We start from the raw sequence: 16,522 nt of genomic DNA, 5'->3' as shown, positions 1-16,522 counted from the left end.
TATAGAGTTTTGACAAGTTTTAAAATCTTTTTAAGTTATTTTTATTTTTAATATTTTCTTTTCTAGTAGTTTTAAACTTACCGTCAATAGTTGCATTGCACCTGATTTTTAATCTATCTGTTTATTCATTTTTTGAACATTAGTTTTTCACATCTATGTATATCTTATTCTATTTTGCGCTTTTGACAATTTTAAAACATACTTAATATATTATATAATAAATCCGTGATTATATATATTTCCGGAAAAGTAGTTACATTTTTTTTTTTTTTTTTTCCAGAAAATTTTTTTTATTATAATTATAAATAAATTGTTATAACACGGAAAAAATAATATTATTACGCAAAAAAATATATTATAAAAAAAAAAAAAATAAAAAATAAAAAAAAAGTTTTCAAAAAAAGTTTATTGAAACTTAAAGGATATAAACTATATCAAAGAGTATTTATCGAGTTAAAAGAAATCATATATCCATACACCTTAAAATCGCTTCCACTGGTAATTGCTAAAAATGGTAACACAAAAACAGCTTAAAGACGCTCTGGAAAACGCTGATAAAATTGCCAAAGAAGAGCTTAAACAAGCTCTTCATGTAATTAAATCACTTACTGCCAGAATTGATGAACTTACTAATAGAATTGATTTGCAGGATATTGAAATAAAGTCCCTGAAAGATAGCAAAAGTAGTGAAAAACCTTTGTTATCTAAATTAGTTGAACAAGTCAGCAAACCCGGTACATTAGCAAACGTAGCTGTAGTGAGCGCGCTCAATAAGCATAATAAGGACGTGACTAATAGAGAGATGAGAATTGTTGTGTTTGGTCTACCTGAATCTGTAAAAACTCAACCAAGCGATATAACTAAAGATGACACCGCGGAATTCAAAAAGGTTATGGCATCCTTAAATAAATTAGTCAATATAGTTAGAGTTGAACGTTTCAAAAAAAAAAAGAACTTTAATTCTGGTAAACTTGCTCCTCTTATAATTGAAGTTGATTCGGTATCTATTAGAAACGACGTTATAGCATCGGCAAAACAATTAGCATTGGGCAATTTTAAGGATATATTTATACGTCCTGACCGCACAGCAGCAGAACAAAGTGAATTCAATAAATTAAACTCAGAAAGAAAAGCAGCTAATTTTGACCTTGACAAGCTTGGAAAACTTGACAAGCCCTTTAGATTTGTCATCCGCAGCGATAAATTGCGATGCACTGATGTCTCACAGGAAGTTGAAATCAATGGACGTAAAAAGCATCCTTTCATCAAATGGAGAGATGCACAAGCAGCCAGAATTGCAAAAACACAATGAAACAAAGTGTTTACCTGCAAATATTTATTTAAATGCATTAAATACAAAAATAAAATCTGCTAAACCTAACCCTAAAAATACATTTTAAAAATGTTTTTATACTAACGCAACTTAATCCGGATAAAATGAACAAATTATCTGCACTTTGTGACATAAACATGCATGATTTAATCTTTATTTCTGAGACATGGTTTACTGAAATATCTGCTTCTCAATTGAACAACTACTCACTAGTAAAGAAAAATCGAATTAATCACGGTGGAGGTGTTGCTATCTACATCAAGCGTGATCTAGTCGTGAATGAGGTATCTGATCGTCATCTAAGAGAGATTTTAAACAACAGCAACTCCGAACAAACATAGTGTGAAATTAAAATCGGTAACGAAATTGTTCTTATTGGTTGTGTCTATAGACCACCTTTATCGAATATAAATGATATAAATAAAACAATTATATTGGCTAAGCAAGCTGTTGATAGAAAAGCGTATAGTTGTTTGTTACGGATATCAAATGGCACGATGATGACAGGATCGAATTACTAAGTGGTCAAAATAGTGCGGCAAGTGTTTTTCTTGATACTTTGGCTAATCATAACCTAGAACAATTCGAAGCATCTAATGGTAAAGCAAAAAACATTTTGGATTTAATTATTACAGACTTATCAACAAGTTAATCAACTTATTTAGCTCTCTGCCATTAGGTAATTCGTCACAAGGTCATCACATATGCAGTTAGGATTATGTTGTGCTTTCTAAAAATGAGACTACTTTCTCAAACAAAAAATATGACTTTAATAAAGGTGACTATATAAATTTCGGTAAAAAGATTATGGAAACTAACTGGAAGCAATTATTTGAAAATAAAAACACTAATGAGTGCTATGAACTTTTTTGCAATAAATATAATAAACTCAGCAAGTTCTTCTGTTAAAAAAAGTCCATACCACCCGTAATGCGCCGTGGATGAATAAGGAGGTACTGGCTATGATGAAGCAAAAAAAAACAACTGGGCAATTAATTTTCTGCGACTAACTGGCGATCAGCGACACTGATTCATGAATATAGGAAACTAAGAAGCCAAGTGCAGAAAGCATGTAAACGCTGTGTACGAGTATTTGAAGCACAACTAGCATCAGATAAAAGTAATCCTAAAAGGGTGTACGCTTATGCTTAGGCGCAACAGAATGTTAACGTTTCAGCTTTTGCATCAGTGCTATATCTGATGCAAAAGCTGAAACGTTAACAGAGGGAATACATATCGCAAACAGACTTAACGAGCACTTCAAATCAATTTTTGTTGATGATAGTAAAAGTAGTCAGTTACCTATTTTTGAGAGAAGGCATTATCAAGAAGACTTAGGCGATATAACTATTAATTTTGAAGCGACGCTAGCTTATTTGAAAGGTTTGAACTCGAATAAATCTATTGGTGCTGATAACATTAGTCCAAAGGTACTTAAAGAATGCGCAGCTCAAATAACTTACCCTCTTACTTTACTTTACAATAAAGCACTGTCCGAAGGCTCAACACCTACAGCTTGGAAACAGTCACACGTCACACCCTTGTTAAAAAAAGGAAGTCGTCTTGATGCCGCTAATTACAGACCAGTGTCTATCACACTAAATATCACACAACAGATAACTAAATATCTTGAAAAAACGAGCTGCATCTCACATAATCAACATGGATTTATGTCCAAAAAAGGATGCACATCTAACTTATTGGAGAGTGTCGACTACATCACGAAAGCATTAAGTAAAAGAAATTTTGTCGATATTGCATTTTTAGACTTCGCGAAAGCGTTTGATAAAGTTTCTCACCGTAGACTACTTCATAAATTGAAAGCATATGGGATTAATGGCAATGTTCTAAAATGGATTGAGTCATTTTTGATTAGTAGAAAACAGCGAACTGTTTTAGGTGAACACTCTAGCGACTGGACCGATGTTCTAAGCGGAGTTCCTCAAGGTTCTGTACTTGGTCCAACATTATATATCATTTATGTAAACGACTTAACGGATAAGTTAAAATCAGTTCATAAAATCTATGCTGACGATACTAAACTGTTACAAGAAATAAGACCTGAGTTTCACGATGCTGATTGCCTGATTCTACAAAATGAATTAAACATTGTCACAGAATTGTCAAAGGAATAGCTGATGGAGTTAAATGTTCCAAAATGTAAAGTTATGCACCTTGGTTATGGAAATAGTAATCATGAATATGTAATGAATGATGGAAATACATCACTTACTCTTGAGGCAACGGATATTAAGAGGGACCTGGGTATCTTCATATCTAATGATCTAAAATGTAATCGACACATACAGGTTGCAACAAATAAAGCGAATATGATACTTGACCTATTAAAAAAGACATTTAGATCAAGAGATATGAAAGTTTGGAGTAAGTTATACACTACGTATGTTAGGCCGCACCTGGAATTCGCTATTCCGGTATGGTGTCCTTACTTTTAAGTTACTTTTTAAGGTGACATCAAAGAAATCGAAAAAATTCAGCACAAAGCAACAAAAGTACCTCATGATTTAATAGGATTACCTTACGCTGAAAGGTGTCGTTGGCTCAATTTTATTACTTTAGAAACTCGCAGGAGACGTGGCGACTTAATCCAACAGTTTAAGCTAGAAAACGATTTTGAGAGTATCAATTGGCATAATCCACCAATTCGCAGATCATCTTCCAACATCCTAATGCGTGAATTCACATATAATAATGCTCGTCACAATTTTTTTACAAATTGTATTGTCAATGATTGAAATAACTTGCCGTCAGCATGCAAAAAGGTTCCGTCAGTTAACGCATTTAAGAATAGAATTGACAAGTATATTTTTTCTCCAGTTGCAAACAGTACATCTTTTACTGAAGATGAGCTGCAGGTATATTAATTAATTTGTGCTTTAGCAGCTACAAAAATTGGCTTTTTAGATGTAAACTTTAATTAAATGAAAGCAATCTTTTTTCCCTTTTACCAATTTTGATATCAACTTACTTGCTATGAATAACAATTGCTTTTTTTTTTTTACTTAAAGTTTATATTTCACAAACCATAAATTTTTGTATAATTTGTTGGTTTTGTTTGTTTGGTTTTTAATTATTTGTCATTTTATCTACGAGGACTTATTTAAATATATTACTATTACTATATGTCCTCTATATTTTCCAATCAAAATAGGAATATAAGTTATAATTTTATTTTTATTTATGAAAATAAAATTTATGAAAACAATTTTATACCTATTTATTTATCATAGTTGATTGATATTTTACAAATAGTTGATTATAGTTTGATTGATAGTTGATTCAATCAACATGGTGGATTAGTTTACAAATTCTAAATATTAGATAAATTAATATGAAATATAGATAGATCTACTCAATAAAAAAGAGTACCAATAAATGATTGATACATTAAATTTACTTTAAATTTCTATACTAACAAAAAAAAATCTGCATGCATAGTTTAAAAATACATCCAAAGAAAATTTGGTATAAATTAGCAAAATCGAAAACTGAATACCTTAGGAATAATTATGAGGATACTCCAACTTTCAGGTTTTTCTAATTTATTAAAGCCCTTTAATATATATATATATATATATATATATATATATATATATATATATATATATATATATATATATATATATATATATATATATATATATATATATATATATATATATATATATGTATATATATATATATATATATATGTATATATATATATATATATATATATATATATATATATATACATATATATATATATACATATTTAACATATATAAAATTAGCAAAATCCAAAATAGATGACAACATTTTTTTTTGTTTTTTTCTTTTGATTTTACATGTAATGTATCTTATGTATTCTCTTTTTAATATTTTTTTAATGATATTTTCAAGGGAACATTTAAAAAAAGTAAAAATAAAAAAGTAAATTGAATAAAAAAATTCTTTGCAAATAATTTACAAATATTTTACAAAAATATAATTTATAAAACAAAGTTCTTTGTTCTTTTACGTTTTTTGAAACATAAGAACATTCTGAACATTGGTTTTCAAAATCACTTTGTTACAAACTTTTGTAAAAATATCATTTTGAAAATGGTTTAACTATTTCTTAGCAATCATCCTGGCTGCAATAATGAAACACAATTTTTTTTTTTTTTGGGGGGGGGGGTGGGGGTAGGAGTGGGGATATTATTAAATGTAACCTTTTTTGTGGAATCTATTTTGTTTTTAATATTTTCCCAAGTTAATTTAAATAGACTTTCTATATCTTTTTTTATACCCATTTTCAACAAACACACTGAGAAGCGATAGCCTAGCATGTGTGTTGAATTTTATGTGTTTGTTGAAATATTTAGAATTTGTAAGTGATAGCTTATCATGTTATCTGCAGTGTATAAACAATAAGTGCATAATGCTCTATGGGGAAAACCATCATGGCAAAGAATTTGTTTTATATTTATGATCACAATCATTAAAAAAAAAATTTTTTTAATACTTTAGAACATTTATATTTCTATATAATGACAAAAATGTGAATGACCAAAAAGACGAGATGTCACCTTAATAAATTTTTTGTGGTCTTTTCATCTTTTATTTAAAACCTAAAATATAGATATCAAACATCACTTATAAAGCAAAAAATTTTATTGCAATTTTTATCTTATCTAAACATTGGCTTTTAAAATGTTTAGTTAACAAAACATATTTTTTCATGTTTCTTAATAATAAAATTTCTTCTTAATTATAAAAATTTCTTCTTAATTATTAAATTTTGACTAGTAAAAATTCAATTTTGAAGACTTTTTGAAGTCAATAATAAACTTATATATTGATTTTAATGTGCTGAGGGTGGGCTTAAAGCCAGGACAAAATTATAAAGAGGAGTACCCAAGAGAATTTCTTTTGCAGTTTAGGATGGGAGGGGAGACTTATTAAGTTTCAATCTTTATAATTTTCTTGTCACTGGTTTAATAATACTTATAAATAAAAAACTTATTCATCTTCTTTTAAACTAGACTAATAATGACACAAATACTATTTTAAAGAAATAGTAGAACCAATAATTACTTTTTATGATAATAACAATATAAATATAATATTAGTCTCCAGAAACTTTCCTGAAGTGCAACCAAGTGCATTGAAAATGTTTTAGGAAAACATTGTAAAAGTTACAAAAAGAGTACAAGTTATTGTACTCTTTTTGTAAGAGAAAAACTTCCACATAGTAAACTTAAAGGGCATGCATAGAGTACCTACGCAGTAAAGCCACTTTTTACACTGATTAAGGGAACCTTCCTCTTGTACGTATTTGTATGTTTAGAACAACACTCCCTCTTCTCTCTGTGCAAGTAAGTACTATATATCACAAAATATTAATTTTGTAATAAACAGTAGGTTCCCCTCCCATTGCATAAACTTTTAATTTTCGATTTTTTAGTTTTAAACAACTCTATGTTAACATAACATAATATTGATTTTTTAAACTTGTAAAATTCAATGTTTTTGTCTAAAAAAATTAAACCAAGTTCCAGAAAAAATAGAGAATGAGAGATTGTCAAGCCTATACATACTTGTTGTCTGTAACACCCCCTCTCCTTTGTACGCATTTGTATGTTTTTGGATAACTCCCCTTCTTTAATAACTGTGTACATACTTAGTGGAAAACCTCTTAAGTGAAAAAAAGAAAAAAAGTTTTTAAAGCATTGTCTTTTGGAAGTTTCATTATAAGGGCTGTGAGAAAGTTATTCAGATTTTAAATACATTAAACCTAATAATCTGACTTTATAAGGTATATTATATTATAAGGTGTGTGTGTATATATATATAACCTATATATATATATATATATATATATATATATATATATATATATATATATATATATATATATATATATATATATATATATATATATACATATATATATACATATATATATATATATATATATATATATATATATATATATATATATATATATATATATATATATATATATATATATATATATATATATATATATATATATATATATATATATACAACCCGTAGATGTTGTCCGAAAGTTTTTTCCATATTTTGTTGACAAAAAGTAAAAATCAAAATGCAAGACCGGAATTTTTTTTTTTTATTAATTGATAGACTGCCTGCCCCAACCAAACCCTCAGTCGATGTAGCAACACTCCTTTGTGGGTCAGGCTAAAAGATAGTAGATGTAGCAGCACTCCCTTGCGGGTCAGGCTATTTGTCAGTCGATGTAGCAGCACTCCCTTGCGAGTCAGGCTATAAGATAGTCGATGTAGCAACACTCCGTGCATGATTTACAGTAAAAAATAAATAAAAATAAAAACATTTTATTAAAAAAATTAAAAATAAAAACATTTTATTAAAAAAAATAAAAATAAAAACATTGTTTATATTGTTAAAAACATTCAGAATGTTTTTAAAACATTCTGGTCAATTAAATTTGCTTTTTTGTGTTTTTTTTAAAAAACCATTTATTTGTAATTAAATTATTGTTTTTTACTTTCGTCCAACACGCAATTGTTGGACGAAAGTCCAAAGTAATTAAAAGTGACATGTGTTGGCGTAAGAATCATTTTTTTCCTTCCGCTCTTCCCAAAGACAACAAACTATAGATCTATATATATATACATATATATATATATATATATATATATATATATATATATATATATATATATATATATATATATGTATAGGTTATATAATATAGGTTATATAAGGTATATATATATACACCTAAAAAGCATATCAAAGTATCGATAGGAAGCTAAAAAATTTACCATCAGATGTAAGACAAGTTTTGTAGACATCATCAGATGTTTGGAGAACCCTTAAAGCATACTTGCCCAAAAAAATGTTTAAACCACAAAATATTATTTATGAACAGTGGCTTATTCAACAACAAAAGAGATGTCAGAAGATGAGAAAAATCGTCCAACTGCCATCCTAATAAACCCTTTCATGTAATGCAGGCAGACCAAGAGGATTATTTGAGTACTTGAAAAACATTAAGGCTCAAAGCAAATATTTTATCGAAATTTTTGGAGTTGAATGTGCTGAATGGTAACCTAATATTTCTCCACCAGAATCAAAGTTCTACTCAAAAAAGCTGGTTTGAATACATATGTCAAGACTTTAAAGTATTACTTTTGCCAGAATTTGTGTTCAACGACAAATGTGTTTGTGTTAAGTTTAATCCTCCTCAATACATGAAGTTTTGAAATTCGGGCAAACTTTTAAAAGACTTGATCCCTAGAATATTCCATAACCATCCAGGGATTACATGATGCAAATGCTGCTAGAAAGTTAGAATTTGCTGGAGATTGATGGTAATTTTTCATTTAATGACCTGTGGGTAACAAATACTCTGTATAGGAGAGAGGATTATTTTGTTTCAGCAAGAATTTTTATTTTGAGAAATATTTAAAGCGTTTTGAAGAACAGGTTTCTCTAAAAAGCTTGAAGCATAGCAAACAATTTGAAAGATCTTTTAAAAGTTTTTTATTACACCTCTAAAAGAAGTTAAACAAAAGCAAGGAAATTTGTGAAATTTATTAAGTAATTTATGTTGACGTAATAATGATTTAAGAAAGAATTCTTTTTTTGTTAATGAATTGGGAAAACTTTTAGGTAATGCAGAAACATCTACCCAACTTATTCCACATCTTTCAAAATTTAAAAGGGGCTACATAAAATTTTGCTTTAAACAAATGTATTAAAAATATGGTAAACAACAACCAACAACAACAGCCCTAATTTATATGCAGTTGACAATCAACAGTTGGAAAATGATGTGGAGCTATAAATGTATAAATTACTGGATACGAATGAAAAAATTGAAGACAGGCAAATTTTACTATGGTTACATAGAGTGATGCAGAAAAAACAAATTTAGTTAACAACAGCATATATTATTCACATATTTACATTATATATTTAAATTTCAAGTTATATTTTACATTTCATAGATTATAAAGTTATTTTTCAGGCATTTAAAAATCATAAATAATTTTTAAATATTAGTTAATTTTAGTTGAACTGAATACTTGATACTAGTATTAAAATGATCAATTTATACGGTGCCTTTAGATGTACAGATATACTTACTAAAGGTATCTGAAGAAGTTTTCATAGAAAGGAATATAGTTCTAAAATAAACTGTATATACTTGTATTGTACTACCAATAATAGTATTATTGTATTCTTATAATGCTATTTATGTTATCTTTAAGAACAGAATTTTTGAACTGTTTTATTTTCAAACATTCTGTTCCTATAAATCTAATAAAATTTTCTGTGTAAATTTTAGAAATAAACACAGTATGTTTTAACTTTTTTGATGCTTATCAAATAAACTCAATATTTCTAATCTGTCTCAGATCTTTTAGAATAATGCCACGCACCTGTCTGATCATTATATTGTAAAATGCATTCATTTCAAACAACATGTACATATAAACAGGCACAAAATCTATAGATACAATTGAATTAAGAAAATAAAAATTTATTTATAAAAACTTAATATTCTGCTAATTCTAATATCTTGTTAATCAAATCAATAGTGATATTGCTTTTGCAAGTAAATGTAACTTTAATAAAATCAATAGTGATATTGCTTTTGCAAGTAAATATAACTTTACTATTTTAAGTTTCATATTATATATTGCTCAACCTAATAATGCTCATTCGTGAGTATTTTACACAGAACTCATGGCAGCAAAACGAGTTGCAGCACTTTTTTTTATAAAAAAAAAAAAGTGAACTAAAGTGCATGCAAATATCCAACTTATATAAACTTCAAATTAAGTAATGTCAAAACATATATCAACTTTTAAAGTTTTACTTTTACTTGAAAATTGCATTGGGGCAACATTTCCTTAATTTTGATTTATAGCATTTATTTGCGGTTTTAAAAAGTCTTTTGGTTGTTAAATAGTGTTAAGACATTTTTTGAACAACAGGCATAAAACAACAACATATAAGTGGATTAAATGTAATATAAAAAAACTATCCTAATAATTACAATTATTTTTTGCTTAAACTGTGTTTGTTTTCACAACTTTCTGCTAAAATCATGTCATCTTCTTAGTTGCGTCTTTTGTATAGCATTACGTACAAATGTCTATAAGTGTAAATGCCTTTAGTATATAGTTTGCAGGCAGTATATGGAACGATTGTGTTTAATGTATGTATAATATGAAAAAACTTTAAAATCTTATTTTAATATTTGGAAGTCGTTTTTGCTATATATTCTGAAAATAATAATTATTTTTAAAATTAATTAGTGTAGAAATGATTGGTGTGGATTAGATAAGTATAAAAATAGTAAGTTTGGCTTTTTATATGGGTCCAAAGAGCTAGGATATATAAATAAGGAATAAGGATATATAAATAAGTATAGAATGGTCAGTAAGGAATAGACTTACAAAGAACCATATTTTTACAGATTCGGTCAGCTAGTACATATGTATACCATTAAAAGTTAAATTACATCAGTTGCATATTTTAAAGTACTGCATTGTAATCAAATTTAATTTGAAACCATGTTAAAAATTATTTAAAGCCTAAAAATCTTTAAATTAAACAATATTGTTATTAAAAAAATTATCAATGGGATTTAAATATGTTTAAAAAAAAAAAAAAATTTCTTGAAACATTCATAGCACAACATTGTCTTATGTTTTCTTTCTCACAATTTACTTGTTTTTTTGCTACTCATAAACTAGTTAACCGTTTCTAAGCAACATTCTATGATCAATCTAAAAAATGAAACAACTTCTAATCAACATTTATTCTATGATCAATCTAAAAAATTAATGACAATGAAACAACTTTTGTTAAAAAGTAATTTCAAAACTTAAAAAATCATCTTTAAATTTGTTACATAAAGTTTACTAAAAAAATTCTCAATAATAATTTTGCCTACAGGCTTGATTATGGTTTATCAGTTATAAGCATTAAGCACTTTTGTAAATTAGCACTTTTGTAAATTAGCACTTTCTTAACGAGGTGAAAAAATTGATTTGAAACTATAAATAAAATTGCTGAAAACGATTATAAAAAAGTAAGCATTTTAAACAGAGCGTTTAAAGTTTTTAAAAAAATTTGAATTAAATTTAATAAATAAAATTAAATTCATTAATATTTAATAACAAAATTAAATTAAATAAAATTAAATTAAAAATATAACAAATTTAAATTGAAAATTTTTTAAAAACGGAAAGTAAAAAATTGTTTATTAAGACTACCTTTTTAAAAGAAATCCCTGCTTATTTTATCTGGAAACAAAATTTTTGAATCCATTAGTGTGTCACTTATTAAGCTAAATCCAATGCCAAAGCATCAACAATTACCAGCAGAAATAAGAAAATTCGACCAAATTACTAAAGCAGTAACTAAACTAAAGCTTATGGTATTGATCCTATGACTACATTAATACCATTTTGTATACCACTAACTTCTTCAGATAATAAACAAAAAAAAATTAAAAAAAAAGATACAACATACGCAGCCTAGATACAATTGTTAACAGAATCATAAATCCATGAATTCCAGAATCATGAGGAATTTCTATTAAATCTCCAAAAAATGTTTTACAAGTTAAATCGAGATGCATATTTTACAACTTTGTTGTATCAGTAACAATACAGTAGCTGTGTAGTAGTCAATTAGTAAATGAGAAGTTCCAGGTTCACTACCCCTGTGAACTACCACTATCCTCTTTCTCTATGCAGCAACATTAGAAAAGGCTCATATTTTGGAATTAAAGGGTTGAGATTGTAAGGGTTGTAACAACAGGTTCAACAATGGTTGCAACAAAAGGGATCAATAATTATTAAAAAAAAAGAATAGCCTTCATAGCATATCACATTACTCACCCTTTCTCTTCCCTCTCCAACATTGACCAAAAAAACGGAATAACTTATATTTAACCCTCTCCCCTTTTCTCCCAACCTTAAGCTTACTGCAAGTACAACAAACTTAGCATTAATAAGTAGATATATTTTTGACCTCAAAATTAATTTTTTGCAACTTAAAAGACTAACTAATTTTGTTATAAATAAGTTATATCCTTTAAGTTGTTTGAAATAAATTTTTAGCTGAATTAGCATTTAAATAAGCTTAACATAAAGAGCTGTATTTAGAAAAGACAAAAAATGCAACAACTTTTCTGCTTTAAAAGTAATGTTTGATCCCTATATTCACCATGTAGAAGACTGCCTGTATACCAAATTTCAGGTTTATTGTCTAGGTACTAAATTTCATTCTATTCATTAAATATTGTTATTGAATGATAAAAACTAATGCTGCAAAAAATGCAGAGTTAGCATAAAAGTGTAATGAGTTGGATACACAAACTTTAAGACTTTCTAACTTTCATATGCTTTTTAACATATATAAAAATTAGTTAAATTTGACATAAAATGGGTTACAAATAAAGAGTTTATTTGTAACCCATTTTATGTCAAATCAGCTGGCATATCAAAACAGATATGCCAGCTGATTTGACATAAAATGGGTTACAAATAAACTCTTCTAAAAATATCAACATTTAAAAATTTAAATTATGACACCTAAAAGTTACCTAAAAATAGCTACAGATGTTCTTGATGGTTCACTTCCAAGCAAATAGATCTAAAAAAGAATAAATGTAGAGTTAGAAATTAAGAAAAATGAATAAAATAGAAATAAAACTTAAATATTTCATTTCCTTAGTGTCATTCCATGCCAAATGGACCAATATTTTACTTATAAAGCACTTTTTTAGAGTTGTTGATTAGTAGACTTTTGTGAAAAACTAAGTATTAAAAGTAGAAATTTTTTAAACAAATAGATCATATAAATATATTTGTTTAAGTTACATTACATTTTAAACATTTTAAATAGATGCTTTTTTTGTCAGTCTTTCAATTTGCTCCTTTGTGCAGCAGCCTTGTTCTTCAAGTTTGATGTTTTGGTTCAATTTGTTCCTGTTTGCAGCAGCCATCAAGTTTTATGCTGTGGTGCAACAGCTGTCAAGCTTTATGTTATGATGCAGTGCAGTAGTTGTCAAGTTTTATGTTTTGTCCCAGTGCAGCAGTCGTCAAGTTTTATGTTTTGAAGTAAAAGAGTTAAAAAAGAGTTCCAAAAAAAAAAAGATTCAAAATTAAAAGAGATTTTCTTTAGTTTTTTAAAATACAAACCATGTTGATTTTTTATAAAATTTTTTATAATATGGACTTACAATTTGGAGAAAAATAAATAGTTGTTCTTAATTAAAAGTTGTTCTTAAATAAACGGTGGTGCCAGGCACATTTTGAAAAAAATATCAAATTGGAGATTAAAAAAGATTTTTGAAAAACTTTAATCTTAGCTTTCTTTTGCTCTGTTTTCAAAACAAAAAAATTTTGATTTTGGATTTTTATAACTCTAGCTTTAAGTTTAAACCTAATATCAGGACAAAAGATTTATCAGCCTATAGCTGTCACTTTCCAATAAGTGCTGAGTTACTTCTAACTGCGATTTCAGAAATCATGCTATAAGCATTATTTGCTTTTATAAGATTATCCAAAACGGAATACTCTATACAACTCTACATAGAGTAATGATTTTAAATGCAGTGTGTGTAAAAAAAAGGTTCATAATGGTCAAAATAGTCATAATAAAAAAGTAATTATTGCATAGTGCATCAGAAAAAAGGTTAATTAAAGAAATAGATTTCCAAAAATAACCTGTTTAAATTAAATCTTTGTCATATAGCAAATATGAGAACAATACTTTATAAAAAACAATGAATTTAAGACTGATACCTGAACACCTGTGATTACATGACAGGGATTTAACAAAAAAAGCCAAACACACTTTAGTATTTTAAACCCAACTTGAATTCCGAAGATAAAGGATAAAATAATAAGCAAGAGTTTTCGTACCCCAGATATGCTCTTTGAAACACTTTTAATGCATAACTTTTCTATATCAAGTTTATGAGGACAATATAAACTACGACTGATATATGGCAATAAAGTTATTCCAAATATAACTGTGAAAACAAAAGTATCTAAAAAACGTTGCTCCAATGAAATAAAGTTATAACAATCCACACCACCATTTCCAGATATACTATGATTAACACCAGAGTAGCTACTTAAAAACAAGTTTTTTATGCCAATCAAAACGGAAAAATACATCATTGCATTTCAATTCAGACGAAGGAAACTATACTAGTTCTACCTAATCTAAACAGAAAAAAGAAATACAAACATTATCAAAACTGTTGAGTACAAAAAATATGTTTTAATTGTAAAATATAAGCTATATGATTAGTTATGTTTAACATTTATAAATGTATGATATATGTATAATATATGTAAATATTAAAATAATCATAATATTCAATTATATTCATTATACAACTATGAATTATATTCATAGTTGTATAATGGTTATATATATATATATATATATTATATATATATATATATATAAATATATATATATATATACACATGGTTATGATTATATATATTATATATATATATATATACATATATATATATATATATATATATATATATATATATATATATATATATACATGTGTGTATATATCATATATAATAGATGTATACATATACATGTAAGTTACATACATGTATACATATACATGCATACATGTATGTAACTTACATATATATACACGCATCAACCTTACATTGTAAGTATGCATGTGCCTATATATGTATGTATGTATGCATCCGTGTATATATGTATGTATCATAAATACATACATATATACATGCATGCATGCATGCATACATACATATATAGACACATGCATTACTTACAATGTAAGTATGCATGTATGTATATATGTATCTATGATTGTATGTATATATGTATGTATGTATGTATGTATGTATGTATGTATGTATATATGTATGTATGTATGTATGTATGTATGTATGTATGTATGAATGTATGTATGTATGTATGTATGTATGTATGTATGTATGTATGTATGTATGTATGTATGTATGTATGTATGTATGTATGTATGTATGTATGTATGTATGTATGTATGTTTGTATGTATGTATGTATTGTATGTAAATATGTATGTATGTATGTTTCTATGTATGTGTGTATAAAAATATATGCATGATATAGTTATAGCTACACCATACATATATTGTAAAGAAAATTATAGAAAAATATGCAGAAGATTTTGGTTTCGTCTCATTGAAGTGCGTTTGCCATAACACACATGATTACGGGATAAAAAACATCGCAGTTCAATATGTAAAAAAGTAAGAAAAATATAAGATATGCAAAATATTAAAAACACTTGAGAATGAAGAGTATAAATAAATATTGTCGTAAAATGAAGAAAAACATTCCCATAGAAATTACAAACGTGGCGTTACCGCAACGCATTATTCATTCATTTATTTTTATTATTAAATAATACATAACAGGTAAAAAAAATCTATGGATTACTATCATTTAAGTAGATTGGTCCCACTCGTTTTAATATCTCAAATTACTTTTCTCTATTAATTTTTTGAATATCTTTCATTAATTTTTAACATTCTAAATTTCGAATCAATTTAACATTCTAAATTCAAATCCTTTATAAAATGAAAATATTTGCTGTTTTGATTTGGAATTGAATTTGCTGTTTGGATTTGGAAAATATTTGCTGTTTGGATTTGGAAAATATTTGCTGCTTGGATTGTTGCTTTAACTTATGTATGACTTGGTTTCCAATATATGTAGAAATGTTGTACAGCAGCTGTGCAACATTAATGTTTTATAAATGAAACATTTTCTTGCGTAAGTTGCACAACTTAACGCAAGAAAAAACGGTTGTTCAACAAAACTTATGTCGTAAAATTTATGCCCCCGGAAAATCAATTTTGGCAACAATAATTGTTACCAAAATTGAATAGCAATTATTAATAAGAAATAGAACAACAATTACTGTTGTACAAAAAAAACGCCTAACTGTCGTACAAAGTTTCTACAACTATTGAAAAACAAGATTATTATTAACATATAAATTACCGAGGTGTTTTAGTTTATTATGACGCAGAGAAGTATCGCTAGTGTGAATTCTTTCACTGCCATATGCTCGAATTTTGTTAACCGTATTATGCCGCATAAAGTAGTTAGA

At 26.9% G+C, this 16,522-nt stretch overlaps 1 protein-coding gene across 1 annotated transcript in view; it reads right to left on the bottom strand.

Moving 5' to 3' along the window:
* LOC101238951 (transmembrane protein 164) overlaps nucleotides 1-14,587 on the bottom strand; it is a 43,928-nt gene extending 29,341 nt beyond the window's left edge. Inside the window, exons 1-2 of the mRNA XM_065788195.1 lie at nucleotides 14,161-14,587; nucleotides 12,957-13,006 (exon numbers count right to left, since the gene is read on the bottom strand). Coding sequence (XP_065644267.1) covers nucleotides 12,957-13,006; nucleotides 14,161-14,541 — 431 coding nt within the window. The 5' untranslated portion in view covers nucleotides 14,542-14,587. The remainder of the gene's footprint in view (nucleotides 1-12,956; nucleotides 13,007-14,160) is intronic.
* Nucleotides 14,588-16,522: the final 1,935 nt, after the last annotated feature.

The sequence above is a fragment of the Hydra vulgaris genome, chromosome 01, assembly GCF_038396675.1.
Source record: "Hydra vulgaris chromosome 01, alternate assembly HydraT2T_AEP".
In the NCBI taxonomy this organism is placed as follows: Eukaryota; Metazoa; Cnidaria; class Hydrozoa; order Anthoathecata; family Hydridae; genus Hydra; species Hydra vulgaris.
The sequence above is the reverse complement of the archived record's forward strand: the minus strand, read 5'-3'. Positions and strand labels throughout refer to the sequence as shown.